The 21140-nt window shown below is 43.4% G+C and overlaps 1 protein-coding gene across 1 annotated transcript; it reads right to left on the bottom strand.

Moving 5' to 3' along the window:
* Positions 1-239: 239 nt before the first annotated feature.
* LOC148830945 (serine/threonine-protein kinase 38) lies at positions 240-20940 on the bottom strand. The gene is made up of 14 exons (XM_088921111.1): positions 20890-20940; positions 15740-15876; positions 14370-14421; positions 13666-13788; positions 12722-12805; positions 11373-11496; positions 10564-10718; positions 9056-9158; positions 8534-8595; positions 7636-7753; positions 7273-7396; positions 6804-6899; positions 6371-6465; positions 240-6106 (listed from the first exon to the last, which is right to left on the bottom strand). The coding sequence occupies exons 2-14, from the start codon at positions 15868-15870 to the stop codon at positions 5970-5972; spliced, it is 1404 nt and encodes a 467-aa protein (XP_088777237.1). The 5' UTR covers positions 15871-15876; positions 20890-20940; the 3' UTR covers positions 240-5969.
* Positions 20941-21140: the final 200 nt, after the last annotated feature.

Below are 21140 nucleotides of genomic sequence, written 5' to 3'. Positions count from 1 at the left end.
GGACAGGAAAAAACATGATAAACAGCACAGTACATTGCAAAATCAACAAATCCCAGGAGCATGTTCAGCATGACAGCATGTCTGTACTTTCTGAAAAGGCACATCTTACAGTTTGGAAGTTTTAAGCAATGTAGTCAAGTCAAGATGCATCTTTGTGTTTACTCTTTATACTACTGTATGTCTACTGGCAGTGCATAGAGCCTGTCACTAACAAGGATTGAACAGAAAAATGCAGTAGAAACTATGTACAAGTGTTTATTGACTCATTTTAAAAGGCTGGCTGTGGCAGCACTGAATGCTCCTTTCACAAAAACAAGCTTTGCTTTCTGCTGCTACCAGTAACCAAGCAGGTTAAAACAAAAATGATAGCTAGAAACAAACCTCAGGAGAGGGGAAAAAATATTTAATCAAACTGCATTTACACGTATAAACCTGTACTATGTAAGGCAGCAATATTTATATATAACTAGCCAAAACTACATGGAGGAGGCTGGGGATGGCAGAGATCCTGTTTCAGCTTAAAATAAAACCACACACAGGAGGTATCACTGGCATAGAGAGGCTGTGTTCATATTCAAGCACAACAGAAAATGAAGATTCCCACTATACAGGGAGAATGTGCACCTCTGAGAAGAACAGATCTATAAACCTCCCCAGTTGCATACCCAGGACTGTGTGCAGGGGTTTAAGGGCAGAGGTGGGAGAGAAGGAAGAAGCAGTAGGCTCATGGCTACTGCACTCAGTAACAGATGGTTGTGAGACTTTATATCCTCTTGCACACTTCAGTCCCCGTGGGCCTTCTGCCCTCGTGAAGAGCCCGTGACCTTTTAGACCATGTCACACGGTTTCTTTTTTTAACATCATGCACTGCAAGAGCCATTGATCAGCAGAGAAGATTCCTCCCCTGAACTTTGGAAACTAGTCAAATTACTCCCAACCCAGAGCAGGAAACGCACTCAACAGAACATTTGCCAAACTGAAGCAAAGATTTAAAAAAACACTTATGTATCCTGCTCCGAGACCCATGTTCTCCTTTCAGAAAATCAGGAACAGGTCAGAGTTGTTGTGTAGTTAGTGACATTTTGCAGTGGAGAGGCAGACACTGTCCTATTAGTGATCTGACTGTAGAAGTCTTCTGTCTTTACAACACAGTTAGAATCAGACCCATTGCAAGAGACATCCCCACCAGTGAAAAGAACATACAAAACTGTAGCAAACACAAAGATCGCTTATTTCACATTAGGGGCTGCCAGCCCCAGATCGGTTTTTGTCAGGCATTCAGTTAGCTAGGTAAATGGAATGGAATGCTTACAGATCAAAGTTCCCTGAGCGCTGTTTGATAGAAGCACAGCTCAGTAGCAGTAACTGACAGGAGAATAAGCAGAGCAATACTTCTGTGGTCCCAGGTATTTCAAACCACCACCAAGCCCCCCAGGTCTTTTTTTACATTTCAAAGCAACAAAATTACATGCAAAAAAAAAATGTAGACAACGAGAAAGAGGGCCACCCCCTTCAAACAGGGAATGCACTGAACAACAGCCCCTCTGTCGTTTTCTTTGAACGACAAAAGAAAAACTGTTGGTAAATCTCACTCATCACGTTTTTACATTACTTGAAGAATATACAGAAAGACATCAATCCATCAGCACGGAGGACAAGCTCAAGAGTTTCCTGAATGTTGTGTTTTTAGAATTTCTTGATCTAATTGTGGATAATAAAAAAGAGATAGGTGGTAAAAGTTGATCTTGGTAAAAGTTGACAAAATATAAAAAGGGTTGTTTTAGAAAAAATACATAGTATACTGTGTCATCATATAACAACATAATTTACTGCATAAAACCATACATTCTGCACTGTATTATCACAACAGGGATAGCAGGGCCCAGCACCGCACTGCTCTCACTTTGCCTCAGTGGGGCAAACACGAACCTGTGTCCACAGCGTGCCAACGGTGTTGGACCTGCTTGTGTTATAAAGTTCTTTGGCATCTGTACCTTTATGGAAAAAAAATACACGCGTACATAATGTATATGGAGTAGTTAAAAGAGGAAAAAAATCAAATTCTGAAAGAAAAAAAACAAACAAATTTAAGAAAGTGAGCCTTGGTAACCAGCCATTGTGATGGAATTTCATTTTTACTCAATGACGAACATGTTTTTTTTGCCCTGAGATAAAGGACTTCTGCAATTTTAAGTGTTCTATGCGAAATGTAATGCAGTCACGAACATGACTGAAAATGTTTAGATTTTTAAACCCTGCATGAAGCGACCTTGTTTCAGCTGTGAGCATTCCCAGTCTCCTCGGCTCCTGGCGCTCGCAAGGTCTGGGTCATATGCCCTCAGGTTGGCGCTTTGTATCCCAGCAAGCACCTTGTCATGGTTTTCCATTGCAAACATCCAGCGAACACCTTCCAGGGGTCGGGCAGCCTCCCCTAAGTACGGGACTTCCAGCAGACCCTCTATTGTGGGATACTCAAAACCCAGGCTTTAGCCCCTTGGGAACAGAACAGAACCTTTTTCTTTTACTTTATGGTAACCCAACTTTGCTTGAAAGGATCCCGAGAGAGACTTGCTGAAACAGAGATGCCATTATTTGATTTTCAAAATAGAACTTTTTTGCTTTAGTGCATTAGGGACCCATGCCCTTTTCTTTTGAGAATCACCTATTTTTTTAGAATGCCCTTTTTATTTGAGATGTGCTCTATTTGTTGATATGCCCTTCATCTATTGCCTAACTAGGAGAGACGCACCTCTCGCCAATCTCACTGCCTTTCTGCAAGCACCCAAGAACCCACAGAGAGCACTGAGCCAGCAGGAGGAGTCCCAGTCCCGGTCAGCTGGCGACAAGACTCAGTGTCGAACAAATGACATCTGGATCGGAGTTCAACCTGCAACTTGGAAACGAGCACCTTAATAGCAGTCACTTAATTGTAAGTAAAAGCCTATCCCCTTGTTGTTCACCCAGTACGGGACTCGTCACCGATCCTTCACTTCATTTCAAAGCAAAGACTCACGTACTGCACTGCAAGAATGAGGAGGGACAAACAACAAACTTCTCCAACCTGCCCAGCAATCAAGTAGTTTATTTTCTGACCCTCTGCAAGCCAGGTTATACCTGACTGAAAGAACAGTGCCGCCCTGCAAGCTTCCAGGTACACACACCAAAAAAGCTGCAGGACCGCCCCATTTACTCAAGAGCTGAGAAATCCCTGTCCAAGCGATTCCAACTCCAAGACCTGACAGCACTTTGACAGTCTTGGCCCCCATCAAACTGTGACATGGCCTAAATTCAAACTCCAGTCTTCTGGCTCAACCCGCGCTCCAAGCAAGCCCCTTTCCTGACTGAGGCATGCCTGAGCCCTGTAGGGGATGCTTCTGAACTATACTGTGCAAATGCAGTTTAACTCATCACTCTGTAGCCCACATGCAGAAGTCTATTGCCAGTAAACTGATCTACAGATTCTGATATACAGATTAAAAGGTCAACAAGGCATTATGCCTTATCTAATGGGCTAAGAGCCATACTGTAATCACTCCACTTAGGGAGACTGAAACGGAAAGAATTCACAGGCTTTTGCTGTTCAGTCCCATCAACTGTAAGCGTGCAATGTTTAACAGAAGTGGCAGCAGTGGCCTGGACTTGCGCCTGCAAGGTTGCAGGTTCAAACCCAGATGGGACATGGAGGTGCTATCCTTGAGCAAGGTACTTCACGCCAGTTGCTCGGCTGTAAAGATGGGCAGAAATGTAAATCACCTTGGATAAAAGCAACAAATGAATCAACCTCCTTCAGCTTTGGGCTTAACTGCTGACAAAATCTCATAACTGTCTGAACAAGCAGATTCTAAAACTAGTGTTGCAGGGTAATGCTGTTGACCAAATAGCAAGGTCACCTTCACAAGCAGATGGGTGTAAAATTTAGAGTGAGTCTGAATACTGAACCCTGTGATTAAAAATACACTAAAACACAAATGTTGTCTTTCAAAACACAGGCTTTCCTATGAGCTTATAAAAAGTCTAGAAGTGCTATATATATGAGGCCTACCACGGAGGTCTGTGGTTCCTGGAATACAAGCGAAATCGGTGAAGTCAGCATGCAGTCTGCTTTCATTAAGTGCATCATGTCATCTATTTAAATACTACTTCCAAAAAAAAGAAAAAGCATCCAGAAACAATTACAAGGCAGAATGCATCGAACATGTCGGTTATTTCAGCAGGCAGACTACTGAAATTATTTTAAACTGCATAGATCATGTTTGATCTTTGATTTTCAGAAAAGGTTTGGCTTTTGGGACTGGTTTGCTGCCTGGTGTACCTTGTGCGGATCCTTATTTCCAACCCTGCTAAGGACAGGCTTCGGTCCTGACTCTCCTGCCTCTTTTCCATGGGTGTGACTTTGCTGTGGCCGTGACATTTGCTATGCAATGCCCATGCCCGTGACGTCACGGAAAAAAACATCTCAGAGATCACAGTGATTCCCATTTTACAAGAAATAATCCTCACATGTATAGGGTAACTGTCATTCCACCTTTGCGATTCCCCAAGCAAAGGTTTTCAAGACATGATATGCCAAGTTTAAGATCCAATGCACAATAGTATGGAGAGAATTTTCATCAAATATAAAAACATGATCTAATATTGAATGGAGGTGTATTTACTCCCCAGGATCAAGAAGCTAAAACACTTATCTGTTAAAATTACCAAACACTGCCAATGGAATTATACTGCTGCTCTCGCCTTTCCTCACTCCGTCATGAGTCTGGTGCAGCCTGTGTCAACAGACTTCTGACAGTGAAACCAAGTTTCAAATTAAAATACTGTATACTAGGAGCCTCTTAAAGACTTCCCTTTCCCAAAAATTAAAAAGGAAATGTTGTATTTTACACAATTACCTTTTCTACAGTCCTTGGTAAGTCTTTTCAGACTCATAGCTCTACGCTGTGTGTGTTTTAAAGTGAAGATAATGCTAGTTCTGGAATTCACATTGAAACCAACAAAGATCCACTGTGTAAGACCCTGCAGGTGAAAACTGTAGCTGTCGTTGGTCTTTGGTAACGTACATGAGTTAAACACGCATTGAGACCCAATACTAATTGGACTATACTTTGCAAGTCAAAGCACCGATATGGTAGAAAATTAAAAAAAAAAAAGCCAGACTACCACAAGCAGAGAAAACTAAAAAATGTCCAGCACATTTCTGGAATGAGCTATGAAGCCCAGATACTTTAAAAATATTTTTAAAAGATTAAAAAACAATAACCCCAGAAAAGGGTTAATCTGCCACTTAACAGAAGCAGTAAAAAGGTCCCAAGTACGTACAACATTTTGTACATAGTCGCATATGTATAAAACACTGGCGGAAAGAATAAATAACCCTGGGTTTGAAAAAAGCGCGCTGCAGGGGACACCCAGCTGACCTGAAGCAGAACGGAGACCTCAGGAGAGATTTCACAGCGGTGGAAAGGACTCGCGAAGAAGAGGAGAAAGAAACTGTAGGAGAGGAGGTGCCAGAAGAGCTCTGCAGGGGGGAGCCAGGTCCGCGCCTGGAGCTCCAGCGCTCCAGTATCCCAGCCCACAGAGCTCCGGGTACAAGCCCTGCCCTCTCTGGGTCCAGCTCACGCCTCTGCCTGCTTCAGAGTTCTACATGACAAGAATTTACTGTTTTAAAACACTTTTTTTTACCAATTGTTTTGCCCCTTTTTCTAGCTCTCCTGGACCGCCAGGCCGCTCCATGCTTGACTGTGGAAGAGTGTGCCCTGCTCGTGAGCTCCTCTTCCCCACGACCTCAGCGATTCGATATGAGGGCAAAAGGCCTGGAAGGCGGAAAGGCAAGCCCTCACAGTCCATCTTCTCCGGCAGAACAGGGGCTAATGGCAGACCAGGCTCCTTGCAAAGCTCTTTCAGTGCTGATGTGCCAGAGGAGAAGAGGACGCGCGAGCCTCGAACCCGGGTCGGCCCCGCTCCTTGGGGGCCTATCTCTTCCCCGTCTTCATGTAGGAAGGTATGGCCCCCCGAGCCGTCAGCCCCTCGAATCGCTTGTAGGTGTAGTTGATGAAGACCCAGTCCTTGTTCTTGTAGTCCGCCTCCGAGTGGTTACTCACCACGGCAGCTAAGACACAAACCACACAGCGAACACTGGATTTATAACAAGCCAAAACCTTCCAGAACACGGGTCACGACTTTGATCGATTCATTTTAGCTTCACTTTTAAAGCCTTCAATTCCAAGCAGCACCTTGCACAAACAACCTTGTGACTCTTATCTCAGCTTCACACAAGCAACCGTGCCGTCAGGCAGTGGTGACAGGGCAGTGTGGGGGCGTGCGGTCGCCTTGATTTGACTATCACGTTATCATGCTGCGGCCGAGACTCTACCTGCAGGCTGTAGGATGTCCGACTCGGGGAACTCATCGAAGTTGGAAGTGTCGTCAATGCTTTTGATCTCGATTGGTATTGCTGCAGGTCTTTCCCTGCCAGAGACAAGAGACACAAGGCTGGGCTGTACGGAAAAAGAAATGCTTTTCCAAAGAGATCCACTGCTTCACAGGAGGAGGAGATATGGAGTGCTTTGTGTTTAGGAATGACAGCACCTCCTATGGTTTTAACCTGGAGTAAAACCAGTCCTAAAAACTGGTTTCATATCTAATTTACAGAGGCTCAATACATTTAGAGTTTAAGATGGCTAATGTATAGCTTTTACATACAAGACACAGAAATGCATATGTACGCGTGTAGAAAAGCTGCAGCTCCCATGAAGTCGGCTTTCTGTGGGGTTTCCTGCAATGAGTATAATGGTGAGGTACTGTACCTGATGTGGTCATAATCCACTCCTTCAAAGAAAGGGTTACTTTTGACCTCCTCCACCCCTGCTGCACCAATTCTGTGCTCCCACTCGCAGCAGAACCTGTCCAGCAAGGTAAGAAACATTTTAATTAACTCTAATTGTACTGGGATGAAACAAAAACACAGACTCTCTGACATTTTTCTTAATTATCATTACCAGTATCAGTCTGTACAAATCATCTTTTGCCAAAACCATACAAAAGACGACAGACCATCAGAAACAAGGCAAAATACCTCAACCGAGCCACTCTGAGAAAGCTGCTAAACTTTTTAACCACTCCAAATAGGATTTAGGAATGACATGTCCAGCAGCTCATCAGGCTGTTTCCTGAATTCAAACCCCCCCAGGATCTGAGGAATCTGAATTCAAGATGGGAGAGCTGGGCAAGAGACCTGGAGATAGGGGTGGAAATGCCGAGGAACGAGACTCGTACCTGAGGATGAGATCCTTGGCCTTCTCGGAGATGGGCACTTCGGGGGGGAAGGTGAGGGTCTCTCTCCAGTTCATCACTTTCTTGTAGGTCTCCTGCGGGGTCTCGGAACAGAATGGGGGGTACCCTGGAGACAGACAGTTGTTCTCCTTATATTCCACAGGCAGTTGTGCCAAAAGTACAATTTTTAAAAGTGAGGTGCAGAATTGAACAGCAGCTAGATTAACTGCAAATCTACTGTTTTACTAAAAGCTCTTCCTGGGGGCGATTCCTTAGCATTGATTTTAGTGCCCACCCCTGGCAGGGCACATTTAGGATTCGAGCACTCGAGACGAAGCAGACAGCCAGATCCGTCTGAAGTCTTACCAATCAGCATCTCATACATAATGACCCCGAGAGACCACCAGTCGCACAGCTTGTTGTATCCAGTCTGCATGAACACTTCTGGGGCAATATAGTCTGGGGTGCCCACTGTAGAGAAAGCCTACAAAAAACAATCATTCATTAGACAGATGCTGCACTGATGCTAATAAACAGAAACAATGAGATAGACTAGACTTTAAAACCCTCAGGCTCTGGCCTACGCACTTCCATCAGCATGAGCTCAAAGTCTGCTAAAAGAACATTAGGGTGGGAGATTAATGTTGATCATTACTAAGGTCTGAATAGTAAAATATCATAGAACAAGGGTTTTCAATCAAACGCTTGGGGTGTCCTCGGGGGTCCATCTTCGAAGAGTGTTCAGAAACAAGGGACGACCCGAACCATGCCAAACACACTCATACCCGTCAGTGGGATCTGCTCCAAAAGCCCTTACGCTGCTGTCCTGTTTTTTCTTATTTAATAACGAACAGTAGCTTCTTATAATCATATACCTCCGACTCCGTTAAAACTGCGGACTACTTCCAAAAAGGGACTGTCCTAGCCAAAAAAAGATTGAGAACCCTCTTTTACAAAGACTACTGAGTGAGGTTTAGAAAGATGCACAAAACAAGAAAAACTGAGCGGTGCTCCGGATCAGGAAATCACAAATCCCCATTATCCCTTGGGAACCGAAATGACAGGTGTATAAGCAGACAAGCAGTTGAGCTCATCAGTGTGGGAAAGATGCACATGAACTGTGCTGGTGGTCTGGTGTAACAGTCTGCGTTTCTGTTTTTTTCTGAAGGGACGTAATCCTGTCAGGACGGTGTCTTCCAGTCCTGCCCTCTCGGTGTCCCGGAGCAGCGTGGGAATGCGGAGAGAGACCGCTGCTGACGCTCACCAGCTGCCGCCTGTTCCTCTTCCAGGTCTCCGCCTTCCTCTTGGAGTTCATGTTCTGAAAGGCTTGGGAGAAGAGGACAATCTGGACATCAGCACGGAGAGATGCCGTCCAAACACTCCTTTACTACTTCTGACACAAAATGCACCCAGTGGGAAATGGTACATGAAATAAATGTCTAGTGTATATTTCAGATATACTGAAAGTGTTGGCATCCTGTATCTGAGACATTGTTATTCACTAATTCTATTAACGTGCTATAAATTGTGCATGAACTGCCAGTGATACCTCTTCTGAGCTTACTAAACACTAATAACCGGTTTTAGTGAATTGAGATTGAAAAGCCCAATCGCATGTCTGAATTTACAGGCACATAAATCTGTATATACAAAACCACACATAAAACAACTTTGAGCAAACACTTCTGAAGACAGGGTAGCCTTATAATGATCCTGAAGGAAGATGCAATGTTTCAGTGAAGATGTCAAAGATGTATAAAGTACAGGCAATGTTGGCTATACTTACTGAAGTCACTGGGCAGGCTGTGGTTCAGATTCCTATAGAACTCTGTCCTGTGTGCTTTCTTCAGACCTGTGCACAGTCCAAAATCCGACAGCTTCACATGGCCCTGAAACAATCCAAGTTAAAGTTAGACATAAATAGATCATTAGACGGAGATACACACCAGGCCATTTCAAAATGTATTAATGTTAAAATCAAGTGCTACAAAGGTGCAGGTCAGTTAATCATCAATAACCTCAGGTCTGTGAACTCTCTTTCATGAGGCTGATGTCTGGCATTTGCTTCAAAAACAACTCAGCGTCACCTTCTGTATAAAAAAAAACATTTCAAGAACTTTAAAAGTTTAATTTTGAGAGATGGATCTCTGCTCTGGAATTCTCTCCTTGCGATATTAACAACATGGCACCTCCACATCGTGGTCTTCATTATAAAAGCCCTGTTTATAGCACACCTGACATGATAGCCCAGCCTTCAACAAGGCTGAGTCCACTTCGTTTTCCATGTGTGGGCTGCAGCAAATAAACCAGTGTACTAAACCAATGTTCACACCAGTCGTGTTTTCACATTGCATTGCTAAGCAGGCCCTCCGTGTTAAGTGGGCATCTCTTGGCAAGAGCAGTAAGCCAGGCTATACTGAACTTTGAATGTTTAAAAAGTGATTTTATACATACTGCGGTATGTGAAAACAGACATGGGCACACACCATTACAGTAGGAGAAAGCTTGATGCAGCTGCATTAAGTGAACCTTTTACATGTTAAGGACAGTGTCCTTAGATTCTGATAATGGGTGGATGGACTGGTCCAGCATAATCCATGCAAACATACTTTCCTGTCCAAGAGCCCTTTGTTTACTGCAGCATGAAATCTCTATTATGTAATACTCCAGCCGGAAAGACACGTCATCAGTTCATCAATGTCACATTACTTCACATCTTCACAAGCTTTATGGTCACAGAAATATCATAGTTTCAATTTCAGTATTTGTGCTGCCAAGCCCTAGTGAAGGACAATCAATATCAAAGCAGATACTGTGCCAGAAAAAAAAACACCATCAGCAAATAACTGAGAAAAATAACTAATGTCACTCCTACTGGCAACATGTCTTTGTTTTCTTGGTTCTAACTTCCTCAGGAAGTGTAACAAAAGCACCAACACACCGCAATTCCCCACCCAGCTGCAATGAAATACTCTGTTCATTTTTTTAACAACATTTTCAGGAAGAGAGGGGCACCTGCAAACGGCAGAGACTTCACCTCATTCCAGTGCCTTGAAGAAATGTAGAATATTATTGATACATCATTTTTCCAGGTTAAGAAGCTTCTGAAATGACGAAAGGCGAATGGAAAGGAGCTCAACAGCGCTTTCGATTTTCTCTTAATTTGATATGACTGGGGAGCCTGACTGCTCATCTACAACAACAATCTGCACCACTCTACTCACTCCAGCGACACCCCCAGGGCTTTTCCATTGGGAGTTCTGAGCTCCCAGAAAAGATCTCCAAGTCTCTTACCTTGCTGTCCAGTAGCAGGTTGTCAGGTTTGATGTCCCTGTGGATGAAGCCCAGCTGGTGGATGGAGTCAATGGCCAGCACAGTCTCTGCAATGTAAAACTGCGTCTCCTCCTCGGTCAACGTGTCCTTCTTCATCAGCAAGGTCATCATATCACCTGCAGGACAGACTCAGGAAATGAGGAGGGGAAAAGAGGAGAATGTTTCCTTCTACTAGACGATCGACTAGGGTGACTGGGACAGGGCGCGCTGTCTGCAAAAGGAACAAGCAGAGGTTAATTCCACCCTGAAGAGTGGATAGAAAAATTGTTTTGGCTGTCGAGCCTTCTTGAGGTGTGTGCACTAACTTCAACTTCCTGTTCAAGAATCAGGCATGCTCGCAGAGGAGGCATTAAAATAATCTAAAAATTGCTGATCGCAAACAACATTGGAACTCTAGACATTTTTGCAAAAAAGACCTGTGTGATTCTAGGCGAATTCATTTATTTAGCATTTAACTGTTTCTTGATTACCAACACCTGAAAAATAATTAGCACTGTACTTCTGAAAGCTCTGGGAGGAAGTCTTCCACAAATCCATTCTAGTGCAAGTCTATGGTAATAAACCGTGGCATCACAAACTGTTTTACATTCTTAATACTTTCGTGACAGTTGGTCACAAAGCACATCATACAATCTTTACAGAGAGACTGAAACAGATCGAGAGATCCCATATTTGACTAACGCTGTGTTACACACGGGAGTAAACAGATTTACGTTAATCTCAGATGCCTGCAGACAAACCACACAGAAAGCTGACAGGTGTCTTCTTACCCCCTGGCAGAAACTCCATAATGAGGTACAGGTTCATCTTGTCCTGGAAGCTGTAGAACATCTTCACCACCCAGAGACTGTCTGCCTCCACCAGAATATCCCTCTCTGCTCGGATGTGCCCCACCTGCCAGTATTATACCAGAAAGACACGGGATCACAGTCCTCACCAAACCCAATGATCTTTTCCCTTTGCATGGCATTCACCTAAGCTTTAACATTCAGCTACTAACTACCCAATAGACAGATGGGCCGAATGGCCTCCTCTCATTTGTAACTTTTGTGCCATTCCACATTTTACAAGCTGGGGGCTCCTTTACTAAAGGAAAACCACTTTATGTTCATATTAACACATTCTAAACACAAAAGCTGCAGGTCCTCAGTCCCCCTCAGTGTAAAGCTTAGTCTTAAACTCATCTGGGTCATTATCCAGCAGGTTGTCCCACATCTCTTTAAATCATCACCTTCTGAAGACTGTGGAGATAAACCTTAACTGGATCAACTCTTCTCAAAGGTCAAGAGCCGAGTACAACTCGAGACATCAAAAACGCGCTGGATTCCAGAACATGCAATTCCAGTTTAAAAAAAAAGTATGCAGAAATAAAGCTGCTTTTTAAAGGAGAGTCTGCAGCTTGTAAAACCAGGAGCGGCTATAAATACTATGCAACAGGAGTCTAGCTTCCATCACTGACTGAGTAAGGAGGACCTTTTATACACATGGCAGACCCAGTCTGTACATTTTGGTCATTTCAAATAAACACAGAGGCTCGAACTTCAATTTAAGACTATAGTGAAACCTGAGAATTGCCAATAACCCAATTAAAAGTAAACATACAGCTGGAATTACTTGTTTTTTCAATTTCTATGAGACACAGTTTCACTATATGCCATTCTGTATTTAACTTCCTCTTTAAAGAGGTTGAAACAAGCTCTTGAGCAACACCCATATAACTGTACTTTACAGGCCCCACCTGCTTTTAACCCCAGGAAGATTTATGCTCTAATGCCTCAATGTTCTAACACAGGACTTGAAAAAGCAATGAAGCAAATCGGTCCTTACTGAGGGTCCTGCAGAAAAGATTTTACAGAATAGCGAGACCGGCAGCTGTCACTACATTACATTCAGACTCTGTTATGCATTGTGTTTTTTCTCCTGGATGAGCGTGGATCTTTAAAATGGGTTTAACTGCTTTAAAGATCCTGGTCCAGCCGCTTTCTGCGAGATCACCGATAGAAGTCAACGGGAAATGATCAGGTATTTTTTTGAAGCTCCTTGTTTTCCCACAGTCTGAACATGGATGACTTTCTTTTCCTTCCAGTCACTAGTGGGGATCTTGTGACAGAAACTTTACCTGCTCCTTTTCCAGCATGTCCGCTTTGCGCAAGATCTTCATGGCATACACATGGCCTGTGTCCTTCTTCTGAACAAGACGCACCTGGGGTGGGGGAGAAGGGACCCATCATTCCTGCCCTGGACTAAGAGGAAATTTGTCATCTCATTTACCAAACCGCGTTATACCATACGGTGTCGCGGGAAGCCGGAGCCTACCTGGCAAGCAACAAGCGCAAGGCAGGGTACACCCTGGACAGGACGCCAGTCCATCGCAGGGCAAGTCCAAGCCAATCAGACATGGGGACAATTTGGAGGCCATTGTAAAGGCCGAGGAGGGAAATTTGGCCCGGACACCAGGATAACTCCCTGCTTTTACCAAGAAATGCCCAGGGATATTTTAATGGCCACTGAGAGTGGAAATCAACCTTACTTTTCAGCATTGCCTTCACAAATGAACAGGAGAGGACTGTAGATATATTAGTGCAATATCATAAATCTAAAAAGATCAGTTTATTTAGCTACAGCGTTAATCCAGTGTGATTGTGACCACTATTTATTTATTTCACTCTGAGCTGAAAAAGTGCAAATACTTCCATAAAGAAATGGATGCAATAATTACATCAAGAACAATCTGCAGGCCAGAAGGAAAGGCTAGATCCTTCAAACATGAAATGCACATTAAATATATCTGGGTTATTCGAGTAACGCAAACTAAAAAAAACTTAAAAATACACACAGCAAGTTTTTGCACAACATGTTCAGTGTTCTTTGGCCAAAATCACAGTGACCACACTGTCAGCACAGCAGAACACTATTACAGGGCTGGCTGATGAGTTAGTGCTCCGGTCTGATGCCTCATCTGAGGCTGGGAGAGGCTCAAGATAGGTTTGCAGATCGATTCTGCAAAGTCACTGCAGTAAGTGTGAGAAATCATTAGAAGGGGTGGGGGGTTATGAAAGTTACCTCTCCGAATGCTCCGCGACCTATGACCTTTAGGGACTCAAAGTCATCTAAACCAAGACGGGTTCTCTTGAGCCGAAGGAATTCCGTCTCCTTCCGGGCATGCTCTGATCGCCTTTGGCGTTTCTGTTGAAGTGCAGGGATGGAACGCAGGAGTTTTTAAAAAAATAAGCAAAGTACTACACAACTTAAACCTTCTTCCTGTCTCATCATCACACTGTACCCCCCTTCACCAAGTTTGTGAGGCACCACTTTCAGCACATATAATACCTTCATGCCATACAGTGTTGAACCCTCTTGCAAAGCCCATCTATTACAAAAGCTACATCTTAGAGTAGTTCAACTACATCTACATCCACAGGTCCACTGCTACAGGACATCAACGGCACAAGACCTTGGGAAGAGGGTTAAATGAGCAACTTCTGGTTGTGACACCAGAAGCAGCTCCATAAAAGCAGTGCTGATTTAGGAACCGAAATCAGTCTGGGGAAAAAAGGGGTCTTATGAAGCAAGAAGTTCAAATAAAAGGCCTTAACCAGACCACAAAAAAGAAGAAGCTACAAAAATGCATGAGGTCAGGGTGGCAGTCCACGCAGGACTGTAGCAGGACACGCCCTGAAAGGATCATTTGGTAAAGATCTGGAACATGCATGACTTGCTCCTTCCTCGGTTCTCCCTCTGGAATGCGCCACCACGTGTTCCCTCACCTCCTCGTCCGGCAAGCCTTGTTCATCCATCACTTTTTCCAGTTTCTGCTGCCTGTGAAGAAAAGAGGGCACAAGGTGGATTAGCCATCCAGTTTCATGTTACAAACACAGTATTGTGGCCCAGCTGCTCTTATCAGCACGGCCTTTTTGACTCTTGCTCTGGAGCAGTCTCAATCAAGACACAGTATTGAAACCCCGCTGTAATACTACACCTGAAGCCATGAATAATTAGGACCTTGAGTTAGAGGCTGGGTAATAAACCAGAGGTTTCTTCAAGAACAGCAAAGGAAACTGAGACCTGTGTCATAACTACTGGAGCAGAACAAAAAAGTATTAAATATCTGCTCGAGAATACATGGGCTCTAGTAGACCTGTCCTTTGATAAAGGCGGTGCTCAGAGTCATTAACTATCAGCCAGAGAATGTCACACACACTGTTGTAGTTCACACGATAAGATATGGCTCTCGAGAGAAAACTAAAAATGAAATTCACCGACACGTTCACAATGAGAAAAACAGTGTACACATTGGTAAAAGCCAAATACAATATTGGGTGTTTATGCTTCATTATAAATACATAAAGGCAACAGACAATATTCTTTGTCTCTGCTTCCTCTGCCGGTAACCCTGGCTTGCTGCCACTCTTGAGCCTCCGTTCAGCGTTTCTCATGCACGACTTCCTCTTTGGATCTTGGTGACAGGCTGCAGACTAACATGGCCCAGAGCCCTTCAGGTTACACACATTTCACCACAGGGCTTGAAACTACAATCACCAGCCTTAAGGAACCTATTGTAGGATGAATGTGTTCTTGAAAAGCAGAAACTAACTTTTTACTAATGCACTGTTATATGGTAGAAAAATCTCCTCACAATACTCAATGTCATATTGAAAGCTCGGCAGGTTTTGGCTGGGTCTATGCTTTGTCAGTCACCCTCAGAAAAGGGGGAACAAGCCTGTGTAATTGAGAGAAGGTGAGGGGCTACATGTTGGGCCATAACTCTGCACAGACACGTTTTATCATTCTGTGGAAGACAGGAGTACAAGCGTCCAACACCGCCACAACTAAATGCACAAATGCCAGTTTTTTATAAGTTTATAAAACTTAGCACTATCAACCATATCTGCAAAAACATTCCAATCCCTCTATTAAAGGAATCAAAGACAGTTGCTGCGAGCTCTCAAGAATAATTATTTTGCAGCTACTGCAGACAGAGGTAAAGTCCAAAGGATATGAGCAGAACACGAGCATTCCAGATTACTTACATTCATCGTGAAAGCATTACTTCAGTATACACAGTGCATCTTTCCTCATTTACTTCCAACAGAGAAAAGGAGGGGAGAAAAAGACAATGGACCTCTGGGAAAGATACCTGATTTCCCGCTCCTCGTGCTGGGTGATGAGGTTGCTGTAGAAGTTCTCCAGGGTCACCTTGGCCATGGTCACACGCTCTTTGGTGTGGTTACTCATTGCAGGGTAGGACGTCTGACCTGTCATCGCCATGGTTACCTGCAAACACCAAAGCACAGCAACCATGCCAGTGATAACGAGACAGGGAGCCCATGCCAAGAGTGGAAAAGCATCGCTAATGCAGCGCCAAGCAGATCAGCACACTTTGCAAGCCTTGTAAGGAAACCCTGGGTAGTTTTCAATCATTGAGAAACCTGTGGAGGTTAATGCCATGCTGAAAAACTAAAAGAGGCTCCTCTGCTGAAAATGTTGTTCTCCCTCGTGTTCCCACCACGCACAGCTCTATGTATTCTATGTAAAGACAAGTTAGCTATACTAAATGCATGACCTTTTTTCCCATTGTGAGACCATGTAGTTGTTTTACTACTGAGCCTACAGTAGGTCCCTCACTCCTAAAACCATGGATCTTGCATTACTTAAATTACAATGTCTTTTATTAGCCCCTTCTAGAATGAAGGAATGTTGAATAAACTTGTAAAATGCGTAATTCCAAAATAAACAACGTTTGCTGTACCTAAGGATGGGTAGCTTTATTCTACTGACTAGCGCCTAACTATTAATAACCTGAGAAAACCTATTGCAGACAAAGGGGGGCAAACACCAACATGTGCATGTGGAGACCCCCACTGCTGCACATAGCAACTCACCCAGCTTTTTTCTATTCCAGTTATTTCTTCGATTCTTTGCCGCAGTCGTAAGCACATATCCCAGTAAACAATTAGACTACAAAATACCTACAACTAGGAAAACAGGACAGAAAACATTCATAAAAATGAACGACTAACTTTCAGCAAGGTCCTTCACTCAAATTGCTCCAGGCAATTCCCTGCTATTGACTTGGACCTCCTCATTGCGAATGGGAATGTTCTTCTCAATAGGTTGACACAGTAAAATAAAGGCATAAAAAATAAACACACAAATCAGCTGAACAAACGATTTGAATAAATTCTGAATGTTATCTGTCTGCCACGCCTGGCATCAATATAAAGGCATTTCCAAATTACTAGATCTGGTTCTGTAAGCACCACAAGACGAAGGTCTCTAGGCAAGCTTTTAGTCATACATAAGGCTAATCAGCCTAAGCCTACAGTATCTAGAGGAACAAACTGATATTGTTTGCATCAGCAGAGACCACATACCCGACGCTGTCCATAGTGCATAAACACAGTAATAATTAATCCACCTCCCCTGGAAATCTCTCAAGCGTGATGGGCTTCACAAGAAATGGTTAATGTTTACTGCAGGGTTTGTGCAGGACCAGTGCCACCTTCTAGTACAAAGGGCTAAAAAAGCCCTGAGTGGAACGGCATGGGAAAACGATAAAAATAACCCGTTCATAAAAATGAATTTCAGTTTCAGTGATAGAAGATGGTGATGCAGTTAGGAAAACATGCTGCACAAGAGCAAAGGTGTGAGGAAAGAGGTACACGCCGTTTCCCCCAAAACTCTAGATCTACCGTGACCTTAACATCACCACATCTCCATTACCTGTATCCACACGTTCTCATTTCTCTGACAAGATGGGATGTGGCTACGTCACATTGCTACAGAGAGACCTGCAGTCCACTTTAATAGCAGACAACAACATCATTTAACCCCGTTAGTCTCAGGAGGAAACTTGCCAGAGGCAAAATGGCAAACAAACACCAGCTGCAGAAGATTTTGAAAGCCAAAGGGGATACAATCAGAAGTTCAGAATTTGCCAAACTCCCGGTGGGGGACCAGTAATGCATTTAAAACGATAACAGCACTTCATTATACAAAAGGTGGTGGGAGTGTGGAACAGGCTGCCCAGTCTTGCTGTTAAAGTCCATACCTTGGCTTCTTTAAAAATAAAAACAACAAGAGGATGAGATCATTAGAGCGATTAGACACTAACTGCCAGACAGGATCGTCTGTAACTTGTATGGTCTGTTGGAAAAGTGTTACGACCGTCCTGCCGAGAAGACAAAAAGTGTGATTCTCAATTGCAGTGCACTCTAGGAAAGAGTTTAAAAAAACAAATGCGTGCGGACATTTACACAACCCGCTCATAGTTACATTTAAAAAAATATTTTTGCATTTTATGGCTTGTGGAAAAACTACTCCACGAAAAAACAAGAATCACATACTGGCCACTTCTCTTCCAGCCGAATTTGGCGGACAGTAGAAATCTCAAAGGCAAGTACATTTTGCTCCACTTCGCAGGTAAATACATGCTGCGCTTGGAGCTGGGAAGGCTGTGGCTGGATCAGAAGAAAGTGCACTGCTTCTGGCACAGGCCTTTGGGTTGAACTCACTCGTGATTTGTGGTCAGTAATGGCTCGGACCATTATCCCCAAATTTAGAACAGGGATTACAAAAGAAAAAACTCTTGGAAAGCCCAAGCTCACTCATCCTGCACTAATCAGCTCGGAAAAAGAAGCAGGAGGGGATCCCCTAAATAACCACCTTGTGACACGACACCGAGGAATTGACTCCTGTGTCACTGAAGATCACAGGCACTGCTTGGGAGAATAGGGGCGTCGCCACAGTCTCCTGGCTTGTAGTGAGGCCAGACTGTACATTAGCCCCTGTAATTTAAAAGTATTTTCTCACTCCTCCCCCTGATCTGCTGTGCACTGGGGCAGTTGGTACAGAAATGCCGCTGTGTGTCGCCCAGGTGGAGCAGCTGGTGCAGAATGGCCGCTGTGTGTCACCCAGGTGGGGCTGCACTTCAGCAATGGGTGAAGTGCCCCCCTCCCTTTTATTTAAATCATTTAGAGATGTTTTGGGATGAATATAATTCTTTGTATTAATATGTGCTCTGATAAAGTTTTTCTTTTAATTTTTTTAATTTCATAAATATACCTGACATGCATTAATGCAGAGAGAGAAAAAAGTAGATATCGAAACTTATTTGTCCAGCAATATAATGGGTGACACAAAAAAAAATGCAATTATAAATAAACTAAACAAAAATTAACTCCTCCAGTAACCTATCAGAAATGGAGTGGTGACTGTACCGTCTTTAAACAAGTCTAAAAATACAGTTAAGTGACACAACGGCATCCTTTAAAGTTATTTTAAGCATGTGTATGCGTAGTACTGGACCAGAGGAAGACGAGATATTTAATGCAAACGTAGGAAACAAGTTTTGAAGGAGCCGCGGTTATGTTTCGCAACGTTAAGTGTCACGACAAATAAACACTTTCACACGGTCCAGACAAAACCCGCTAGATACAGTCTGCTTCCAGAGCTTCATCGCAGTAGTATCAAATAATAAAGCTTCGAGAATATCGACCTGCATAAACGTAAATATGCAAGTGAAATTATTAGATCAGGAAACACAGTACAGACCAAAACCTGTCCTGCCAGTTCACGGTGTGATGAGCAGTATTGGGACACAGATGTACAGTACCGTTACCTCGCTAACCTGAGGATAAAAAAGCCATATGAATGTTCAATAAATACTAAACGCCAACCTTTCCTGCTCTTTATTCTAATATTTGAAATATCCCTCCAGCTAACACGCGCTATCTAAATTCGTGCAGTTTGTGATAAATATAACGTCATTACATAACAGACAACTTAAGTAATTGCCCTCTCCTTTTCCTTCAATTACTAAGTTTAAAACCTACTTTAAGTATACTTAATTGATAGCGCCTCCTCTCCTCTGAACGCACTGAATCCATTTAACACATTCGTGCACGAAAGAACTAAAACACTTGGCGTGAGTACTTCTCCTCTAAACTCTTCACAGCCTGTCTTCTCGTCTGAATTAGACGTCCTACGTACAAATTATATACATACATGTACAGTCACGTATGCATACAGTATCAGAGAAACGTGTGCGCAGGACAACGTTACTGCAAAGACCTAACAGCCCCCACTTTAAACAAGCTAAAACGAGCCTCTCTGCGAACTCATTTATTAAATTACCACAGCTCTGAGAAACAAAAAAGAGAAAAGAAAATTATGCTCTTTAAAATGCTGGGTGTGGTTGGTGTCAGAAGCATGCATCGCTCAGACGCATTTTTAGGCTAAATTATAAAACCGAAGCTACGGTTGACGCTACTGCAACACAATCCCCCTTTTGTTGCAATTTATTATCTTTAACTTATTCAAGCCATCAAGCCCATTCAAGCCTTACAGTTAAGAACACGGAGAAAGGGAAAATATCACATAGACCTCTTTCAAGGACCTCCTGCAGGGACAATAGGATTCATCGACCTATTGCAGTAGCATTTATACACTGTATTCAGTTTTACCTTCTGAGGCTTTACGCTATAGGATGGTCTGTAAATTTACGAATTCACTTACAGTTCGATAACTGTCTCGAGTTTAAACCCTTCTTGAACAAAGGCGTCACCTACACCCAAGTAACACCAACACAACAGCGGCGTATTTTAGGCAGGCGCCTGGTCTAAATTGTCAAGTTAGAGGCTACGAAAAAGTTGCACGAACACACATAAACAACGACAGGGTCAATATCTCCATCTGTGTCAAAGGAGGATAAAATGCTATAACTGGAAAGGTGCAATACTTAAACGCATGAAAAAGTGGACCCCTTAAGAAGCTTACTTTAACAAGATTAATAACTTCCTTCACTTTCACATTTGTAAGTATGCGTTACACTTACAGTAGCTCACCGTCCTGCAGTATAGTCACCTACCAACAGCCAAGACAGGCGCTTTGTTCTCTCGCCACACCGATCTGTAACTACACCTTCCTAAAACGGCAATTTTATCCATATTTTTTAAAAAGCGTTAATTTTATCAAATAGCTCAGCAGCCCTACGCGCCTTTCCCAAGCACAGGGATAAGCAGCAGTTTCAGTTTTCATTTTTAACGCTACCCAGGTAGAGCAACTCTCTCTGCCACAGACAAACTGGGAGGAAAAAAAAAGAACACCAGACTTCACTTGGCTAACGGTTACTTGAGAAAAAGTTCTCAAAACGGCCCTTGCAGAAAGAACAAGATCGCCGTTTTAGGTCAGACCGAAGCTGAACTGCCTTAGATAACATCTCTGTGTGTGTAAACCGGGGTATTTGCCCCTTCGGGAGTCAGTTTTTACGGTATTAAGTGCACTCACCTCCGCCTGCTCGGCCCCAGGCTCACGGCTCGCCTCTGTCCGCTTCCCCTGTGTCGCTGCTCGACGTGATGACGTGCAGAGAGCGCTAGGCGTCCTGGCTGGGCTCTTTCTTTAAATGCCTTTTTATTAAGCAATGCTGTGTACACACTGGGGACTGACAGGACTTTTCAAAACAGGACGGCTCCCTTTGTGAATGAATGAGACATCCCACCACCACTTGAAAATGAATATCCAATTCTGTTTTTTAATTT

The sequence above is a fragment of the Atractosteus spatula genome, chromosome 7 (genome assembly GCF_055471065.1).
Source record: "Atractosteus spatula isolate fAtrSpa1 chromosome 7, fAtrSpa1.hap1, whole genome shotgun sequence".
Classification (NCBI taxonomy): domain Eukaryota; kingdom Metazoa; phylum Chordata; class Actinopteri; order Semionotiformes; family Lepisosteidae; genus Atractosteus; species Atractosteus spatula.
The sequence above is the reverse complement of the archived record's forward strand: the minus strand, read 5'-3'. Positions and strand labels throughout refer to the sequence as shown.